This window comes from Sminthopsis crassicaudata, chromosome 3 (assembly GCF_048593235.1).
Source record: "Sminthopsis crassicaudata isolate SCR6 chromosome 3, ASM4859323v1, whole genome shotgun sequence".
NCBI lineage: Eukaryota > Metazoa > Chordata > Mammalia > Dasyuromorphia > Dasyuridae > Sminthopsis > Sminthopsis crassicaudata.
In genome coordinates this window covers 588783923-588804017 of record NC_133619.1, presented here as the reverse complement: position 1 = coordinate 588804017, position 20095 = coordinate 588783923, and the positions used below count along the sequence as shown (strand labels likewise).

The window sequence follows — 20095 nt, the reverse complement described above, 5'->3', positions numbered from 1 at the left end:
CAGAGACAGAGAAACCTGTGTCCCTGTCCCCATAGGTCCCCCTTGGGAAGGCTGCCTTCCCCCCCAACACCCATTCCCATTGGCACACACTACCGGGATGAAACAAAGAAATTCCACAGGCAGAAGAGAGAAATTATCCAGAGCTGAAGAGCAAGGAGCTTAGAAGAGGCCAGCAGGATCTTCCGGCAACTTTATTGAGAGGCTGAGTGATTTCCAGTGGAAGCTGTAGTGGGTAGCAGTGGGACCTCAACCAAGAGATCCACTTTAGGGTCCAAGAGTCCCCCAGACTTCAAGACTCTCAAGGCCCCTGGGCTAGTGAGTCAGGCTTGGTCTCCCCAGTCTCATGGTTTCAATTATCTTTCGCCCCTGCCAAGAATCAAAAATGTCTCCCTTCATTTCAAGCCTGTTCCTGCTTTAGTCACGTAGGTCTCCTGACTCAGGCCCCAGAATCATGCCCGGGGATTAGGAGGTCACAGGCGTAGTCACGTGAGGACCTCGGCAGCAGAGGACCGCACCTCTTCCTGTGCCCCCACTCCCCACCATGACCCATGGCCTCAGACTGCAGGAGGAGAGGGGCAAGTACAGGGCGGGAGGCCCTGGGCTTCTGCCGCCTGCAGCACCCCTCACAGGTCCTTGCTGAAGAGCTGGTGCAGGCTGCGGGCCAGCACATCCGTCTCCTCATAGCCCTCACAGCTTTGCTGCCAGCTCTCCGGAACCTGCTCCATGCCATAGTAGGCCCCAGCAATGGCCCCCGCCATGGTGGCAATGGTGTCAGTGTCTCCCCCCAGGGAGATGGAGTAGATGAGCGTCCGCTGGAGGCTGTTGAAGGTGGCTGGGATTGCAGGGTCAGGAGCCATGCAGCGGAGGAAGCAGTAGATGGCGGTGGGGACCGACTCGAAGGCTGCAATGCCATTCCCTGTGCAGGAAACAAGGCCACGCAGCCAAGGTCAGAACCCGCCAGGACCCCCTCATTCAGGGAGAAGATTGGCAAGTTCATAAGCCTAGAAAGTCGGCCAAGGAAAAGCCAGACATGAGGCCGACCAAGGAGTCAGGCTGCTCAGTTTGGCTAAAGGGCCCTTCTTGTGTTTGAGAGTAGGTACGTTAAGCTGGTGCACCATTTCTGCACATGGCAGGGTGGCACTTTTTTGCTTTCAAAGCTATAATAAAGGTAAAAGACACTGAGTCCCCTCCCCCCCAGCTTCTCCATTTCCACCTCTGCAAGAGCCAAGATGCACGTTCTCCTTCCGGCCCGGGCCCAGGGTGGCGGGACAAGTCAGGGGTGTGGCCCTGAAGCACGGAGGAAGGCCTCATCCATGTAGGGGGAAAGGGAAAGAGAGAGAGGAAGGTGCAGCCTCCAGCCAACCCACCGAGCTCAGACAAAACTTCCTCCTTGGCCATTAAGCCCTGCTCCAAGAACTCCCCGATCTTCTTCAGTTTGCTCGAGTATGGACGCTCCCCCATGCCCAGCCTGGGAATCAAAGAGAGGCCAGGGAGGTCACAGCTAATGGGCATGGAGGCCAGATTTGGGAGAATGGTGAGGAGCATGCATTGGGGTGGAGGGGAGAGGTAATAGAGAAACCCCTTTCAATAGAGAACACATGCAGCCTGAGAGATGGGTGGGGGGAGGAATGGGAAGATGTACACATGTGTGTGAAGAGCAGACAGTGTAAAACCTGGGGCGAGATCCAGGGAGCCTCAATAGAATATCTCTTCCTTGGAAAGGGAAAGGGGGTGAGGGGGAAGAGGGGAATTTCTTTCAACTTTTACCTAGTGTTTTCCCCAAGAAAAGGAAAATGGAAAAGAATCAGATGCTGCCTGCTAATACCGGCCTCCGTCATGCTCAGCCCACACTCGCCCGCCAGCATTCAGGTGTCCCTCCCCACTTACTCCCGGGCTTCTGACAGAGAGCGGTCGTCGCTCTCCACCTCCTCCATGTGGTCCAAGAGCTGCTGGAGGAACCACTCCCGGGATGACTCCCCCTGGAGGGCCAGATGCACGGCCAGAGCCTGCAGGATGGCACCGTTGAAGCCCAGCGAGGAGGCGTGGGTCAGCTGGGCCGAGAGCCGGGCAAACTACAGAAAAGTACGTGGGAAAGGACGGAAGGGAAACGTTGTCATGGAAGCTGTGGCGGGGCAGGGGAGGGAGGCAGGAGACTGCGGCTCAGGCCACGCCGGCCACGCCAGTGCTCAGCCCGGCTCACACACCTTCTGAACATCTCGGGCGTCACTGTAGGCCAAGGAGATGCCCGCTACCCGCATGGCACCCCCATTGCCATAGGAGCCCTTCCCGTTGAACTGAGCCCGAGCTGGCTCAAAGACGTCCACGCATTTGGGGTTCAGCAGCTTTTTGAACACAGTGATCACTGCGGCGCCGTAGCCTCGATCGGGGTCTTTCTTGTACTCCTGAGCGAACCTGGAGAGGGGAAGGCAAGGACCCCGGCTAGGCCCGAGGCCCTCAAATCAAGGCAAGAAGACCATCTGGGGGGGAGAGGGACCGGCGCTGCCAGGGAGAAGCAGCAGCGGTGTCGCCACCTTCCTGGGCAGGGGGATCAGAAACCTCAGACGGACAGTAACCACGTGGGACATCGCCTTCTTCCCGCCCGCCCCCCTCACCTCTTGGCCATGTCCACCTCGTCGAAGGCCTCCTTGGCCAGCAGGGACCGCACCAGGGCTCTGGTCATGGCCGTGTCGTCCGTGTAGCACAGGGCCTCTGCGGGGAGAGTCGGTGGAGTTGGGCGAGGCGGTGGGGGCCAGTCTCATCCCTCTCACACTCCGGCATCCCCCAACACCAAGAGGGGAGCCTTGTTCTCTGCGTGGCCTCCGAGTCCAGCAGCATCCCGTCTTGGGGAGAACACCCATCCTGCCATACTTTGGCTGAGGCATCTGCCCATCGCCTTTCTGAACCCTCGGGCTTTTGTCCCTGCACAATTATCCTTCTCGGAATGTCTCCGCTGCCCCCCCCCCCCCAGCCTACAGGATGTAATTTATTCTAGCCCCGAGCTCGCCCTTGAGAGGGGGCAGATAAAAAGCAGGAAAGGGAGAGGGAGCAGCTCTGGGCAAAGGAAGGATCGCAGCCAAGGCAATCCTCGGGTTCTTCCGAGGCGTAAAAAAGCGGGTCCGGGACCCACCTCCGCTCCGTGGGACAATGCCATTTTCATTAATGGCTAAAGGCCCGGTGAGATGCTAATTAAAGCTGGGGGAGATAACACACTAGATGATCCACTCAGGAGCCAAAAAGATGAACACAGGTTCCACCTTCCCTGGCAGAATCAAGAGAAGAAAGTTCCTGGCGTGTTCAGAAAATCTCTCAGTGTCAGACAGAAGGGCAACAATTTGTCTGGGAACGGTCCAAGTTCTTCAGCGAGAGGCAACAAGAAAGCTCCTGCAGCCTCAAGCTCTATTAGGAGTATTAGTTAATTAATGAACCGAGTAAATATACAAATAAGTGATGAGGTAGTTTCCAAATATGGGAAGGCGGCCGCACGGGATTTCAGCGTTATGAGGCTGTCACAGAGGTGCGAAGGATCGGACAGCGCCCGCCCGCGCGGCTGGGCCAGGTTTGGGAAGAAAGGAAGAGCCGCTCGGCAGGAGGTGGCCAAACCGGCCCGCCCCACGTGTTCCTGAATGGAGCCTCTAAACCCGTCTCTAGGTTTGTTTATTGCCCCGCCCATTTCCCCGCCCCCTCCTGTGCGCGCGTTCCTCCTCCCACCTGTGCGCGCGCTCCCCTTCGCTCCAGGCTCCGGCTCCAGGCTGCTCACGTGACTCAGCACTGACGCCATGGTAACGCTGTCGTACGCCTCGTAGACGGCCCCCACACAGTCCCCGAGGAGCGCCCCGGCCAGACAGCCCCGGAACCGCGACAGGGAACGCGCCGCCCCGGCCGCCGCGCCGCCCGCCACCGCCGCCATAGCAGTCGTCGTCAACCGCCACAGTGTACCGCCACTTCCGGGAGCGCCAGGAACGCCCACCACCCTCCGCCGCCCCGCCCCCATCCCGCAAAAAAAAAAAGCGCCGGGCCGAGCTCCCCCGGAAGCCGCGCCCCGGAGCAGGCCCCGCCCCTGCCCCGCAAATCCCACCCCATATGGGGTATAGGCCTTCTTTGACCCGGCTTGAGCCGGAGCCGACCGCTCTCCTTAGCACAAGCCTCGCCCTCCCCGCAAGGCTCCGCCCCTCCTGGGCGATCGCTCCCGCTGGCCCTCCTCGCTTTTATTTTGACCACTAGAATTTGTCCGGCCCTCACTTTGCGACTGAGGGGCTGAAGGTCCGGAGCTGCGCTTTCATCTGTGTAGCAGCCGCTGTCCGCCGCCAGCCCTGGCAGCGATGCGGGGCCTCGGGGGGCGCGGCACCCTGCCGCCTGTCAGCTCCGGAGGAGGCGGGGCTGCTGTGTGCCCCGGAGGAGGCTCGGGACTTAGTCACGTGCAGGCCCCGGAGAGCTCTACAAACGCTGAAAGGGGCTGAGCCAGGGAAACTGAGTAAAGGGAACCCAGACTGAGTAAAGGGAACCTTGCCATAGTTAAGAATTTTTTTTTCCCCCCTGAGGCTGGGCTGGGGTTAAATGACTTGCCCAGGGTCACACAGCTAGGAAGTGTTAAGTGTCTGAGAGCAGATTTGAACTCAAATCCTCCTGACTTCAGGGCTGGTGCTCTATCCACTGCGCCCCCTAGCTGCCCCATAGTTAAGAATTTGAACCCAGCTCTTGGAATGCGAAGGGAAGCGGAACCTTACCACGTGACCTGAGCAAAGATTTTTAACTCTGAGAATCAGTTTCCCCATCTGTAAAATGGGGATTATGATTGTGTGGTACAGAAATGGTGAGGGGTCACCATTTAATAAAAAAGCTGGAGAGAGCTCTAGAGAAAAGCAAAGTTTATTGTACATTCTCGGGAGAAGGGCGTCCCACTCTGAGTAGACTATCGAAGAGAGGAAGCGCCTCCTGTGGGCAGGACAGCACCTTTAATCCCTAACGCAAAACGCCCCCTCCCACCACTGACCCTCATCCTCATTGGCTGAGAGTCTTACATTCTAAACGCGAGATCTACCCATGAAATTGAACTTGACCAATAAGTACATAGTTACCCATATTTGGATGAAATAGGGAGATGTCATAGGAGGGGAAGGCAATGCCCTTTGCTCGAACTACAGAGTCCTTCAGACCTACTTGAACTCTGATGAAGCCTTACTCGATTTTCACAACTGTCTTGAAAGATCTCACCTCATCTCATTCATGATATACCCTATCTCATGAATTTGTAAAGAGGATCAAAGGAAGTAACTAACCTACCTTTAATAACAGTTGTATAATCATGAGCTGTTATAGGGTGGGTCTTCTTCCCTTAAACCACGTGTCTCTCCCCTTTCCCCCCAGCATATAAAGAAACGGGCTTAGAGAAAGGAAAGGGGTCCAAGAAGCAGAAGGGAATTCAAATCCCAGCCCGCTGGATGTAAGAAACCAGAAGTTGGAATCTCGGCTCTTAGAGGAAGTCACAAAATCAGAGAACTGGACTGGAGGCGGGCTGCTTAAATTGGTCAGGACAGATTTCAAGTAGTTCTTGAACGTGGTTGGGGGAGCGAATTTATTTTCACTAAACTAGCTCCATTCATGGCAAACATTGTAGAATTTCAGCGTCAGAAGAGTCCTTAGTAATCACCCAGGCTGTCTGGGCCTCAGTTTCCTCAGGAGAAAACAAGTTGAAGACGAAGATTTCTAGGACCTTCCGACTCTACATCTTAGAATTTGATTCAATTCCCGGGTTTTACAGCTAAGGAAATTAAAACCCAGAAAAGAGAAAGGTTTGCCTAAGGCAAGCATGTGCTAAGCAGCTTTTCCCATGCTCATCTGAGCTGGACTTAGTCCTTCTGTGAGAACTATGCAACAGCAACCAGAGGCCTGAGTGCAAACTTCTGGGATGTCAGTTTCGTAAGAAGCATCATGTCATGTAGAAGCTGCACTCTGTACTCTACCCAGGTGGTGCCTTAGCTGATTTGAATAAATGTTTTCCAAATGGTTTCCTGAATGCACGAATATCTCTGAATGTTACTTAAGAAATTTCTCTTGGCCCCTTCCAACTTGAGTAGACTTCTTCCTGGGCAATGTTACAGATATAATTTTTCAGCAAAGTGTGTGACAGTTTTATGTTTTCCTTTAGCCCTCAGATAGGAGTTCCCAAAATGGAATCCTTGCCTCTCTTTCTCTTGCTCTCCTTTTCTCGCTTCAAAGTTCTATTCAGGTCCCACTACTTCCCATGCACAACTATTCCTGATCCCAATAGCTCACTGAGTTTCAAGCTAGAAGAGAGGTTTTTTGCAGGGAAAAGTGGGGGGAGGGAGCTGTTCAGGAGTGACATGGCATACAGAGATGGCAACCATGGCATTGGAACAGATCCCTGTAGGGCAGAGCATAAGTGGGGGCTTTAAATGTTCCCAGTGCCATGGGGAGATTGTTGCCTCAGGTGTGAATTAAGATGAGCACTCTGACCCAAGGCCCAAGTTTCAGAGGTTTTGACAGTGTGTCACCTGTGAAGCAAGGGAGGAGGCCAGGCCAAATCACTGAAATCAGCACATTCTTAGAATTCCCTAATGAGGAATGAAAAAATGAGAGACCCAAGAAATAATTCTACCTCCACTAGAGTGAGCAAATATCTGGAGAAAAGGCATAATGATTTCTGGATTGGTTAAGACTTTCCAGGGCTGAGGCCATATGGTTTTCATCAGCTGTTCATTTTACCAATGAAGAAACAGACCCAGAGGGGTTAAGTGATTTGCCCAAGAGCATATAGACACCATGCTGCTTTCACATCCAGGGCTGCTTGGAGGGAGCGACAAAATTTGGAAGCTCAGAAACTCATCCCATCACCTCTGTTACAAACAGCCCTTTTCTGAGGCAAGTCTATGGGCCAGAAGCTTGCCAAATACCTGAATGGAAATGGAAAATTTAAAAGCTCTCCCAACTCAAATCATCTCATATTAACATACACTGAAGTGCCCTGCTCCTTGTGGGCAGACATCTTTCCCTTTTTTAATCTATCTACAGTACTAAATTATGATGTCCGGCAATTCCATGCAGCTTTCACTAAGCACCTACCATGTGCAAGGCAGATGACTGACAAGGGTCCAGCCAAGTGACAGGGAAGGACTCTAGTGGAGTACCCTAACAAACTATTCTTGGTCCTAAGTCCTTATACTAGTGATTTAGATAAAGCTATCTAAAGCATTTATATTAAGTCGAGAGAGTTGGGGTGTTGAATGATAGCCTTGGGGTCCAAAAATATCTGGATAGACAAATGGGTCAAAATGATTAACATGAAACTAAATAGAAATAAACTTCTATACTTGGTTTAATAATAAAATGAGTGCAAGATGGGAGAGATCAGGCTTATATGAATTAAGACCCAGGGATCTTAGGGTACTACAAGCTATCCTTGCTGTATTATGTGTCAAGAATGAGGAATGTGATAGCTTTGCTAGGTTCTACCTTGATCAGACCACTTGTGAACCACCGTTTTCCATTCTTGACACCGCATGTGTGAAAGGACATTGAAATCCAGAAGGCAAAGATAAAGATGGTGAGCCTGCTACTCTATAGGATCTGGGAATACATCAATGAAGTCTTGGAAGGGCTGTCATGTGGAAGTGAGCAGATCTAGAGGCAATGAATTTAAACTAGGGAGACAAATTTAGATTTGACAAGGCTTTCTCCCCATCCCGCTATCCTCAAATTAAGGGGGTTTTCTCAAGAGGTTGTAAATTTCCCCTTACTAAAAGTATTCACATAGAAGGTCTAAGATTGTCAGTGATGCTATAGCAGAGGGTCAAGTTAAACTAGATCACTCTTAGATCTTCCCAATTCTGAAATTCCATCATTCTGAGATTACTCTTGCTTTTGATACTAGGCAAAGCCTCTTCCTAAACTCTCACAAAAGTCAATGATTATTGCTATTACCACCAGTATTATTACAACTAATGTTTTATTAGACTTACTTATACTCTCCCATCCCCGGTCCCATTCCTGGTCCCATTCCCAGTCCCATTCCTGATCCCATTCCTGGTCCCAGTCCCATTTCCTGTGGCCCCTTCATGTGGAGCCAGTTCCTGCTGCTGGTTCTTGGGTGGGACCATATAGCGGTTGGTGGTTCGGTTAAAGGTATCTACTTCTGGCACGAACTTCTCAGCTGGTATTGTCAGCTTTCGGCGGATGTCCAAACACTTGGTGTCCAACATCAAGGAATTGGATTTGCAGGCAATGTCAGCCTGGATCTGGGCCAGTTGCTTGTAAAAGCCACCCCGGGTATCCCTAGGAATGTTGAGAAACATTTAGGGCAAGGCTACTCCTGCCCTCTCTCCTTGTGGCCCAGAAAAGAAGCCACAAAAGGAGGGCGGGGAAAGGAGCCTGAACTTCAGTGTGACTCAGTTACCATGTACCAAGCCACAGCAAAGACAGCAGCTCCTGGTAGTCAAGTCCCACAAGCCCTGGCCCCAGTCCCAGGACTCTTCTAGTTTATCTCTGGCATTAGCTTTTTGTATGTTTGGGAAAAGTCCCTTACCTTCCCTGGAACTTCAGTTTCCTGATCTATCAAAGGAGAGAGTTAGACAATGATCCTTGGAGATGCTCTCATACTCCCAAATATTACCCTACTCTTTGTCCACGAACTATTCTTTGTATTCTTACCTCTCTGTGCTTTTGCTCATCTTGCAACCTGTACCTGTATATCATTCCTCCTCCCTATTTCCATCCTTCTCCTCCAAAGAGTAATTCAAATGCCATCCAGGATATTCCTCTAGGAAGCCTTTCATAATCCCCAGATTCCATAAGGATATTTTCCAAAGAACATGACATAGTGTTCTATCTGTATTTCCTCCCGTGCACTAATCATTTAATATCATGTGTCTGTGGTTCACTTTGGGAGCTCCTAAAGGGAAGAGTGTCATCTAGTCTTTAAACTTTACCCCACAACCATACCCCCAGCTCCAGACTTGTTCTTTACACCCAGTAAGTACTAAAGTTTGTTGAATGAATGAATCAGGGCTCATGTCAGCCAAAGGGCTTCAGTGGCTTATGGGGCCCCAGGACTCTCAAGTTCACTAAGCCCCGAAACCTACTGTGCCTGAGTCAGTTTCTGCTTCAGGGTAGCGATGTTAGCTTCCAGCTGATGCACTTCATTAGTAAGCCCATATTGCACCTAGTTAAGATAAAGATGGGGATCAGAGGATCCTTCAGTTCCACCGATTCAAGAGCTGTAAGGAATCCTAGTGAGATTTGGCTATGTCTTTTGTGTAACTTTTTGCTGAGAACATGAGAGTGTGCTTGCAGTTATCTGTTAGAAAACCAGGAGGTATAGGAAAGGAAGGCCTTATGCATTGATTAATAAGTTTCCTTTGTTAATGACCTCTATTTGTCTTGGAAATCTAGCCAGTTCCCTGAATATATGCAGTCATTCTAAAGGAATAAACAAATATTCTCTTTCATGACTCCCTTGAGATGAAGCATCATGCACCTGGAAGGCTGCTTTATTTCAAGAGTAATGTATCAAACAAGAATACTTGGTGTACTGCCTTCCTTTTTCTCAGCCTATAAAAGCCCCTTGGTGAGAAAAGGGCTTTGAGAATCTCGCCTAGAAAGGACTGTACACCTTTCCTGGAAACTTTTCCCATCTGAGACTCTGAATAGCTGTCAGGATTAGGGATTCTCCTAATCAAGAAATTCAGGTTTGGTGCTTCCTTTGAGTGATGATGATGTATGTTGTATGTTATATTGCATTTATTGTTATGGTAGCCACTGTGTTTATTAATTGTGTATTTTAAGCTATAAATTTGCGCTTATGTCTTATTTGAATCAAGGTGATTTAATAATAATCAAGCAGTAATCAACCTGTACCCAACCTCTTTAAGTCTGTGAATATTGAATGCAAATTTGGAACCTAAATTAACCTTCCAAGAGCTCAGCCTTATACATTTGTGTTCATCTTCAGGGAGCTGAGAGGGAAAGATCTGAGGTTGTTCTATTACTATTATTATTGTGTATACATTAACTTATACTTTAATATATTTTACATGTATTGGTCAACCTGCCGTCTGGGGGAGAGGGTGGGGGAAAGGAGGGGAAAAACTAGAACAAAAGGTTTTGCAATTATCAATGCTGAAAAATTACCCATGTATATATCTTGTAAATAAAAAGCTATAAAAAAAAAAAAAACAATTGTGTATGTACACGTGTAAGTTATTTACCCTCCTTCTAATGTCTATTTTTTCAGGACTTTTCTATCACTGGCTTTGGCATCAAGCAGGGAAACTGTTGTGCCTGGCTGGACAGAGACATGTGAATACACATGAATATACCTGGTCCCTGGACAGCTCCATATTGGGCCTGTATGTTCGGATATCCAGCCTGGTGTGTGCTAGCTTCATATTCCGCATCTTTATGGATAGATCTTCCTCCACCTGTCGGATATCCTCCTCAAAGTCCACAGTTTCTCCCAAGGTCTAAGGGAAGAAGCCAGAGGGTGGGTGGACAGGCTTCCCTGCCCACTCTTCTCTGCTGACAACCCATCAATATTGATTTCTGTTGCCTGCCATCTCTCCAAGCCCACCCTTGGTTCCCACTCCCAGCCCCCAGATCCTCCAGAGTCTTGGAGGTCAGTGGGCTTCTTACACTTTTCTCCTGCCACTTGAGCCCATTCAGGGCCTTCTCTATTTCTCGCATCCTCTTTCTGAAGGCAAACTCAGTGGCCACACGCTGGGCTTCCAATTCATTGTTGGTCTGGGGTTAAGGGTTAGGAAATAAGGGAGGTGAGAACAGAGCCAGGGGAACAATAAAACATGAATGGGATGTGGGAATATGACAGGGATCAGGGGGGCATGTGATACCCTGATAAAGAGAGGGTCCAAGAAGGGGGAAGGGAAAATGGGAAGATGCATTCTCTACATAGACAGATGAATTTATGTTTGGCAAGGATGTTGATGAGCTCCCTGAGCAGGAAGGGAAATGAGTTTTTTGGAACCTAGGTGCTGGGGCTCACCTCAGCAATGGTGAGGGCTGTAGCTTCCCGCAGGTCTGCAGAAGCCTTCCTCTCAGCCTCTGCTCGTTCCTTGTTGTATTGGCTAAAGTCATCCCACTGCTGTATCGTGCAGGAGCTGGGGCAGCCAGAAGAGCCAGAAAAGCCAGGCTCTCACAGGGCCCCGAAGGCCAGGCCCATAAGGGTTATATATGGGTTACAAAGGAGTCAGACATCGGCCACACATGGTAGGACAAGGGTAGGATGTGAATTCTTTAAGGGCTGTCTGGTGGACAGGGTGCATGAATGAGTAGGTAATCAAGCAACGTGGGTAGGGAGGGTCCATAGATCAAGGAGAAAGCAAGGGAAGGCGTCATCTCAGGGCCAAAGACTCAGACTTACCCATTGGGAATGCGGGTAGGGTTGACCTTCAGAGAGAGATTGGGGGAGTGAACATTGAGTGAAAGGCAGACTCGATCTATCTCTAGTGCTTCCATCTTGTCTCTTTGGTCAAAGTTCAGTTGTTGCCTTGCCTCTTGAAGAAGGCTGAGGAAGACAAGGACTTAAGGGTTCAGGTGTCTTTCAAATACAACCAGACAGAAAGACAGATGTAGTCTTCAGGCCCAAGTTAGGGCCCAGTTCAAGGCAGAGCTCCCTCAAGTAGAAGCTGAGTGAAGAAGGGGTCTCTTTCCTGATTTTTATTCCTTATTCTTTAGAGGATATCGAGCTATTCAGATATCCTGATACCAACTTCAAAGCCTTGGGTGCCAACTCTGCCCAGATTAAAAAAAACTGCCTTTTGGGGCCAATCCGAGGCCATCCACACAGCCTGAGAACTATACAAAAACTTGCAACTTTAGTACTAAGAGTGATTTGCTCTTAAGGTCATACTATCAATTGTAAAAAGTCACCACTAGGACCCAGGTCTCCTAATTCCCCACATTGGGCTTTTTCTACAGCATATGTCTGTCTACTGTCAGAGGTGCCAGTACTATAATGGACAGTTTTGATTCTATAACCTTGAGATTAAGATTCTCATGTTCTGGCCAAAGGTCAAAGGGCCAAGAACATTTTACAGTTTTCATGGCTCTTTCTCATCTATGATCTTACTTCTCACAAAAGTCTTACAAAGTAAACAAACATTGAGGGGCCTCATAGGTCAAGATAGGAATTTGTTGTGGTGGTTGTTCAATTTTTTCAGTCATGTCTGACTATCCTTGAAACCATTTTGAGGTTTTCTTGGCAGAGATACCAGAGTGGTTTGCCATTTCCTTCTCCAGCTCAATTGACATATCAGGAAACTGAGGCAAACAGGATTAAGTGACTTGCCCAGAGTCACACAGCTAGTAAGTGTCTAAGGCCAGATTTCAACTGAGGAAAATGAGTCTTTTTGATTTCAAGTCCAATGCTCCATTCACTGCATCGCCTATATGCTCAGACTAGGAAAAGAAGGCACCAACCAGAGTGAAAAATGATCTATGAAAATGGAGGTTCCAGAGAAGGCTTAGTTTGAGGCAATGGGTAAGAAAAATATGGAGGCAGATAAAACTTCATTTCAGCACTGTCTCCATGCTTAGCTAGGTTGTCTGAAGACAGACTGGATCAGCATGAAGATGTCCTGTGTAATTATACCCCAGTTAGGCCATTTGGAAGGAGATTTGGTAATGAGACAAATTGTCAGTCATAGAATATTAAGATGGAAAGGACCTAAAAGATGACTTATTCTAATTTTCACTGAGGAAAATGAAACCCCCAAAAAGGAAATGGAATGCTCCAGGACACAGTCAGTGAAACCATTGTACAACCCTAAGTTGACATATCTATTTAATGCTGGGATTTCAGGGAAGTGTAAAAAGGTCTCACAGTTTGTTCTCATTCAAGGGGAGTTTCTAAAGAAGGGGCAATAAGGCATCCTGGGTGATCCAATGACCATATATGAATGTACTAAGTATAGATAACAAGTAACTACAAATTCTAAAATAAGGAACAATTTGATCTTGGAGGTATCACTAAAACTGGGTGGGATGAGAACCATGGCTGGCATATCGCTAAGTAAAATGATAAGGTATAAGGAGGAATGGGCAAATTAGAATTGTAAATGAATGTATATGAGGTGATCCAGAAAGTGGGGAGACTGAGTTTTGAAAGCATGGTGGAGAGAATTTAGTGAAGATGAAATATTTCAAGGGTTGATATTTATTAAACAGAGTGATTCCAAGGGCAGAACTTGAAGCATGGAATGGAAGCTGTAAAGAAAGTCTAATGGGAAGAAAAAGAAATGATTGCTAACAATTACCCAAAAAGGAAACAGTATGCAAGAACTAAAGGTGGAGAATCTCAGGGATTCTGGCCTTGTACTGGATGTCCTCCACGATCTCCTTGGCTTTGATTTTATGTGATTTTTTTGGCAGGATCCAACAAGAGCTGCTTATCAAGGTAGAGGAGAATTTAGGTGCATCAGGGAAGACAAAGGTTCAGGTCTGGAGGGAACAGGTGACATTTTCTGAGTGGTTTGACTTTGAAGTTGCCCAACTCCTAGAAAGAGTTATCTACATTTCTTTAGCATGTACCTTTCTTAAGATCTCAAAGCCTTTCCACATTGGCTTCTATTCCCATCCTTTGTGCTGAAAGTACTTTCAAAAAGATGCCAACAATATATCTCTCCCCCCCCAACCAGTAATCTCTTTAAAAAAAATTTTCCCCAACAACCTCTTAATGGATAAATCAGATGGTTTTCATCAGTTTTCATCCTTCTTGATCTCCCTTGAAAGTGCTGACACTGCTAAGGCAGTATAGCATAGAAGTTGGGGTGCTGGAAGGGGTCAGCTGGGCTCAGATATGAATCATGTCTCTGACTCCATCTGTGTGACCACAGAATCTTTCTAACTTATCTATAAATTGTGAATAATAAGCCTGTACTTCCTGTGCTTTATAGAACTGTTATGAGGTTCAGATGAGATAACAATGTAAGCAAAATTCTTTTCAAATCTCAGATCATCATCTATTATTATTTGTGACCACTCCTTTCTCCTTCTGAATATTCTTCTTTTGGCATTGGAGGCATTTCTCTATATAGGTTCTCCTACCAGGAGAGCCAAGCCTTCTTAATTTACTGCCAGATCTCTTTCGGGCCACAGCAGATCCTCTGGCTGAGGTGAAGTCATTCCTCATGAATTTCCCTCCTGGAACCTCTTTACTTCTCAGACTACATGTTATCTTTTGGTCTCATCATCTCATCCCATACCCAACAGTTAAATTCCATGACACAGATGACTCCCAGATCTTCCTATTTTTAGCCATAATATCTCCCTTGTACTCCAGAGTTCTGCATCTCCAACTCCCTACTGAATACTTTTATCTGCATAACTTATCTTGCAATTCAATATGTCCAAAAATAAACTAATATCTTCTCCCCCATCTCTCCAAACCATTTCTTCTTCTCAACTTTCCTGTTTTGGTTAATGGAACTGAGGCTCCTGGACCCAAAATTCTGGAATCATCTTTGACTCCTTGTTATTCCTTATCCTTCTCTTGTGCCTCCCAATATCCCTATTCCATCCCCCTAACTCATCAATACAATCTGCGCTATATCTCTTGACTCATTGCTTCTTCTTACACTGTCACTATTCTAGTTGAGACCCTTATCACTTCTTACTTTGTCTAACTTCCTGAACTGGTCTCCTGGCTTCCAGGTTCTATCCTTGCCCATTAATCCTTCACACAGGATTGCCAAAATAATCTTCCTGAAACACAGGTCTTATCATGTCACTTTCTTCTCAAAAAAAAAAAAAAAAAAAAAAAAAACCCAAAAAAACAAAACAAAACAAAACAAAAAACCCTAAAACCTTCATTGGTCCTTTTATTGCTTCTAGGAAAAAATACTAATTTCTTAGCATTTGAGAACCTCCACAATCTGGCTTCAAATCTACTTTTTTTTAAAAGCCTCATTTGCATTTGACTCATCACACATTCTGTCCTGCAGCCAAGCTAGATTGTAGCTATTCCCCAAACTCAGCATCCTATCTCCTACCTCTAAATTTTGCCCAGCTCTCTCCATGTAATGAATGTAAAGTCAGGAGTGGCTCTCTGGAGGACCTTGGGATCAGCCCCGGTCCTTGGTCTTAGTGGAGGAGTGAAGGAGGTAGGAGGGCAGCATGACTGGTCAAAGATGGAATCTGGAATATGGTGTCTTCTCATGTCTGTGGCTGAGAGCTGCTGCTGAGAAAGCCTTCTGAGTCTGAGACTCCCTTTAAATACTCCAGTAGATTACGTCACCACATCACACTGAGCATGTGCAACCACACTGAGCACACTGTAGAACATTACATCACCATATTACCCTAAATATATGCCAACTAGATTGATTACATCATTAAGTATATGCTTAGAGAACCATTATCTCACATTGAGTGGGTGCTTAATTATAAATATCTTCCTGTCCTAGATTTAACACCTTTTCAGAGTTCCTGCCCTCTACATCTCTAGGCCTGAAATGCATTACTCTTCCTCAATTTCCAAAATTCCTATTATCTCCCTATAAGGCAACCTGAGGCTCAAGAGCCAACTCCCTCTATGACTCTAATATAGACACATACACAGATGTAAATATTTTTTCTTGCTCCAAATTTCCTTACAACACGTTTCCTTTGATCTGTTCACATTTTATTTTGTATCACCTTCATTTATGGATGTATCCGCATACTACCCCTGAGTAAAATGCCAGCTCTTTGTATCCCTGACATTTAATGTAATTTTTGCACCTTACAGTAACTTTGTACATGGAGTTTACCTGAATTCTGAGGGGGGATGACAATTATTACCATAGGACCCCATATGTGAGAGAGTTTGATATACACCATCTACCTCTAAGCTCCACTGAGAAGCAGGTCATAAATTACCCCTTCTTTTTCAGATAATTCCAGATCATTTATAAACTTCCCAACCAGAAACATGACATTCCATTCATGTTCAATACTCAATGAGTGAATGCCTCTAATTTATGATTTGTGGCCACAAGGACATTGACACTTTAATATACACTGCACATAGGTGGGCATGCGAGTAAGGCTGATGGCATATATATGTATATATAATATCCATCACATGTGGGGCATGCAAGCATGTCTAACGTACTCTGGGCAGACACGGAACTTATGCATCCCAATGTAAAAGACATGCATGTGTGCCTAAAAGCAGGATTGCACTGGTAAAGCCAGGCTTACCTGCACCTTTGCCTATAAGCACAGGTACCATTTGCCCTCCAGTCCTCACCAAAGTTGCTCAAAGATCTCTCTGATCTTCTGCTGCAGGGCTTCCTTGGCACAATCAATCACCTCCACTTCCTTGTGCAGCTCATCCTCCACAGAATCCTTCACCAAATCAATGTCCCGCCTGCTCTCCCGAAGTGTTAGGCACTCAATGGCCACGTCCAGAGGGAGGTTCTTGGCCTGCAGGGCCTTCTCTGCTACCTCCTTCATCTGGGGGTAGGGGCAAGGGGAGTGAAGTCCAAAAAATATTATTATTATATTTATTAAATATAAATTAAATATTAAAATATTATATATGTATATTATTCCAGTTTGGATTAATGCCCCATCAAACCTCTTGATACTAGAGTGGGTGTCAAGGGTGGAATGGCAATGGAAGCCAGCAATACCTCCCTGCCCAAGAGGGTGTCTGCCCCATGATTTCCCTGGTACCCAACTTTACACGCTGCCCTCAGCCCCCTTGCCTGGGTCAAGGCATCAATCTCAACATCTAGGTCAGCTAGACATCTGTCTAGCGTCTCCTTCCATCGCTCAACAGAATCTATTCGCTCTGACAGGCGGGTCTGATTGTCATGTTCATCCCATATGGTCTGGAAGAGAGAGGAATTGTGTGAGAAGGAGCATGTCATAGTAGAAAAAAAGACTAGCCCCTGCTACTTCATGGCTGTGTGACATTGGGCAGATTACTAAACCCGCCTGTTTCTGCATCAGGAAAACGTGGTTACTTGTTTGCACAATTCCTTTTACAATGTAGCTGTGGTAAGGAAAGTGCTTTGGAAAGCTTGATGTATCATTTAAGCTGGGGGAGTTATTGGCATTTAGGGATTTCAAGGGATACATGTCTCTCTCCCTATTTCATGTGATTTTTCTCTTTCTCCCTACCTGGTTTTTGGTCTCATTACGGAGAATGCGGAACTCCTGTCTCATCTGGTGTGAGGGATCCCTCTGCTGTTCAGCATTAGCGGAAAGCTGGTGGTTGCTATTGTGCCAGTCAGACAATTGGAAGCGTTCACTAGGCTTGCTCAGTGTGGCCATGGTTCAAGGCTGGAAGGGGCACTCACACTTATCCCTGGATGCCTTCAGCTCGCTATCTAGACAAAAAAACACCCCCCCCCAAAAAAAAACCTGGATGAAATCATCTAGCAGCTTCTCTCTCGCTCCCACCCTCCATTCACTGCCATGTATTTTCCTTCCTGCCCACCTATTCTGCTCCCCCTTTCAGAATGCAATTAAAAGGGTTTTTTTTTTTTCTTTTGTAAACTTGCTTCTCTTTTCACGGTGTATGTGCACCTATGTGCAAAGGAAGAAAAAGGGGGGCAAGTCCTTTTCCCCTTAATCCCAGTAGTACTAGATAATCAGCATGCCCTAAGAAAGGACTTGAGCTAGTAACACTGGCTGCTGCTGGTGGATACCTAGTTGTGCTCAGCTGAGGGAAGTCAGGACCACTTCTTCCCATCCCCCCAAACCTCACACCAAGTGTGCCAGTCTCAGTCAACCGTTCATTGTGTCTCGGTCACGGCTCCTCCCCTTAAACCCTAAGTGGGCTCTGGCCTGGAGGTTACGTGGGAGACCGGGGGAGTGTAAGATACAGTCCTCGGGAACTCAATCTGGTGAAGAGCTCCTGAGAGGGGCTTCAGCGCCTCAATTTCGGACGGCTGCCCCCTCTTCCCGGCCTCCCCAGAGAGGATGGAAGGGCTTGATCGGGTCTGGTGAGAATGAGAAGATGGGAGCCCAGCAGGCGCTCAGCGACAAGGCGAGATACCCCAAGCACGAAAGGGTGACTCAGGGCTGAGGCGCCCACCCCTCTCCTCACCAGCTTCTCAGGGCTCTTCTCGCCTCTTTCTCTTCGCCCAACACTGTTCTCTGGGGCCACTTAAGCCACCCCTCGGTAGTTTAGCACTCCCAGGAGAGTTGCTAGGCAACCGCTCTCTTCGAGAGCCAATGGGAGCCAAGCCTCCCTTGTTTAACTTGGCAACGCCAGAGAGGAGAAAACTCGAAGTGAAGAGGGCTGGGGATCTTGGGGTCGGAGGAAGGCGTTCTTTGATAGGGAGGAGCCTAAGTGGTAAGTTATGACGTCAGCTACAAAGTCTCTGATAGGGGAAGAAATAGACAGGATTCTGTCCCTAACAGGAAGAAAATGGCTCGTCCCGGTCTCAGTTCTTCCCTCGGGTGACAGAAGGCTAGTTGTAGAGCCATGCGCCAATCAGCAGGTCTTTGGTTTTCAGTTATCTTATTTGTAAAATGGGGATAGTAATGCGTGGGCCATTTAACTTCCCCAGACTGAGGTAGCAAATGGGATAAGGTATGCAGAGTGATTTGTGACCAGAATAGATGAATGAAAGGATTAGTTTGCTTAAAATCAAGAAAAATGTGAGAAAGGGAAATACAGGATAGGAGAAAACTAAGGGGGGAAAAAAGTGTCATACACATATGGGTGTGGGTGTGGGTGTGTACATAAATATGCATGTACGCATACTTAGAGAGAGAGGAAAACAAGCATTTATTAAGCACCTACTATATGCCAGGCACTCTGATAAGCACTTTACAAATATCTCATTTGAAATTGGGTTACTTGCCCTCTAGGGGGAAGAGAGAGAAAAAAATTGGAATACAAGATGTTGCAAGGGGAAATATTGAAATTATCTATGCATTTTTTAATCGAAGTTTTTTACTTTTAAAACATATGCAAGGATAATTTTTTAGCATTGACCCTTGAAAAACCTTATGTTCCAATTTTCCCTCCCTTCCCCCCATTCCCTCTCCTAGATGGCAAGTAATCCAATATATGGTAAATATGGTAAAAATATATGTAAATCCAATATAGGCACACATATTTATACAATTTTCTTGCTGCACAAGAAAAATCCAATCGAAAAGTAAAAAAGTGAGAAAAAAAATAAAATTCAAGCAAACTGCAAGAAAAAGAGTGAAAATGCTAGGTTATGATCCTCCCTCAGTTCCCACAGTCCTCTCTCTGGGTGTAGATGGCTCTCATCATCACAAAATCATTGAAACTGACCTGAATCATCTCATTACTGAAAAGAGCCACGCCCATCAGAATATTGATCATCATATAATCTTGTTGCTGTGTACAATGATCTCCAGGTTCTGCTCATTTCATTTAGCATCAATTCATGTAAGTTTCTCCAGGCCTCCTGCTGATCGTTTCTTATAGAACAAAATACTCTATAACATTCATAGAACTTATTCAGCCATTCTCCAACTGATGGGCATTCACTCACTTTTCAGTTTCTTGCCACCACAAAGAGGGCTGCTACAAACATTTTTGTACATGTGGGTCCTTTAAGATCTCCTTAGCATATAAGACCTGTAGAAACACTTATGCACAAGTTTCAAAAATAAAAAGCTTTAATAAAAATATGAATATATTCTCATCATACACATCCCCCTATGGCCCACATCCAAAAATATGTCTCATTCTGCTCCCCGAGTCAGTCCATCACCTCTTTTCTAGATGTGTAAAATGTGCATCCATATTGGTTCTCTGTAATCAAATTTGATCATAACATTGATCAACAATGTTTCTTTTTATAAAGTTGCTGTTATTGTCTAAATTGTTCTCTACTTCTGCTCTCTTCACTCAGCATCAGTCTTCTTAGGTGAAACTGCAGCTTTGTTATTCTATATGGCACAATAATATTTTTAAATAATATGTTATGACTATAGTAATCTAGTGTTTGTCAAGCCCAAAGACTCCAACTTTTGGGATAAAAATTCACTATTTGACAAAAACTACTGGGAAAATTGGAAACTAGTAATACCAAGATAAAATCAAAATGGGTTCATGATTGTTTCTTGCTTTGCAAGTATATTATTATAT

At 46.5% G+C, this 20095-nt stretch overlaps 2 protein-coding genes across 7 annotated transcripts; both read right to left on the bottom strand.

Annotated features, from left to right (window-relative positions):
- Positions 1 to 144: 144 nt before the first annotated feature.
- On the bottom strand, positions 145 to 4017 carry ADPRS (ADP-ribosylserine hydrolase). The gene is made up of 6 exons (XM_074305128.1): positions 3709 to 4017; positions 2613 to 2709; positions 2205 to 2412; positions 1888 to 2072; positions 1368 to 1468; positions 145 to 916 (listed from the first exon to the last, which is right to left on the bottom strand). Exons 1-6 carry the CDS (start codon positions 3989 to 3991, stop codon positions 624 to 626), a joined length of 1167 nt encoding a protein of 388 aa, XP_074161229.1. The 5' UTR covers positions 3992 to 4017; the 3' UTR covers positions 145 to 623.
- Positions 4018 to 7946: 3929 nt separating this feature from the next.
- TEKT2 (tektin 2) lies at positions 7947 to 18185 on the bottom strand. Of its 6 annotated transcripts, none has more exons than XM_074305119.1 (10): positions 18068 to 18185; positions 17137 to 17345; positions 16719 to 16844; positions 16259 to 16464; positions 11390 to 11533; positions 11012 to 11126; positions 10645 to 10752; positions 10332 to 10475; positions 9096 to 9175; positions 7947 to 8289 (listed from the first exon to the last, which is right to left on the bottom strand). In XM_074305119.1, the coding sequence occupies exons 2-10, from the start codon at positions 17287 to 17289 to the stop codon at positions 7977 to 7979; spliced, it is 1389 nt and encodes a 462-aa protein (XP_074161220.1). In that variant the 5' UTR covers positions 17290 to 17345; positions 18068 to 18185; the 3' UTR covers positions 7947 to 7976. The 6 variants fall into 6 exon arrangements, with proteins under 6 accessions (XP_074161220.1, XP_074161221.1, XP_074161222.1 ...); XM_074305120.1 differs by having other exon boundaries at positions 17137 to 17341; positions 18068 to 18157; XM_074305121.1 differs by having other exon boundaries at positions 17667 to 18091.
- Positions 18186 to 20095: the final 1910 nt, after the last annotated feature.

Bases quoted from the DNA above. Each gene is read 5' to 3' on its own strand.
- ADPRS (XM_074305128.1), bottom strand. From the start codon at position 3,991: ATGGGGGCGGGGCGGCGGAGGGTGGTGGGCGTTCCTGGCGCTCCCGGA. The intron at 2,073-2,204 runs GTGTGTGAGCCG...ACTTTTCTGTAG, and splicing joins ACGCCCGAGATGTTCAGAAG to TTTGCCCGGCTCTCGGCCCA. The intron at 1,469-1,887 runs GTAAGTGGGGAG...TTTGATTCCCAG, and splicing joins TCTCTGTCAGAAGCCCGGGA to GCTGGGCATGGGGGAGCGTC.
- TEKT2 (XM_074305119.1), bottom strand. From the start codon at position 17,289: ATGGCCACACTGAGCAAGCCTAGTGAACGCTTCCAATTGTCTGACTGG. The intron at 10,753-11,011 runs GTGAGCCCCAGC...CCTTAACCCCAG, and splicing joins CAGCCCTCACCATTGCTGAG to ACCAACAATGAATTGGAAGC. The intron at 10,476-10,644 runs GTAAGAAGCCCA...TTCTTCCCTTAG, and splicing joins TCAAGTGGCAGGAGAAAAGT to ACCTTGGGAGAAACTGTGGA.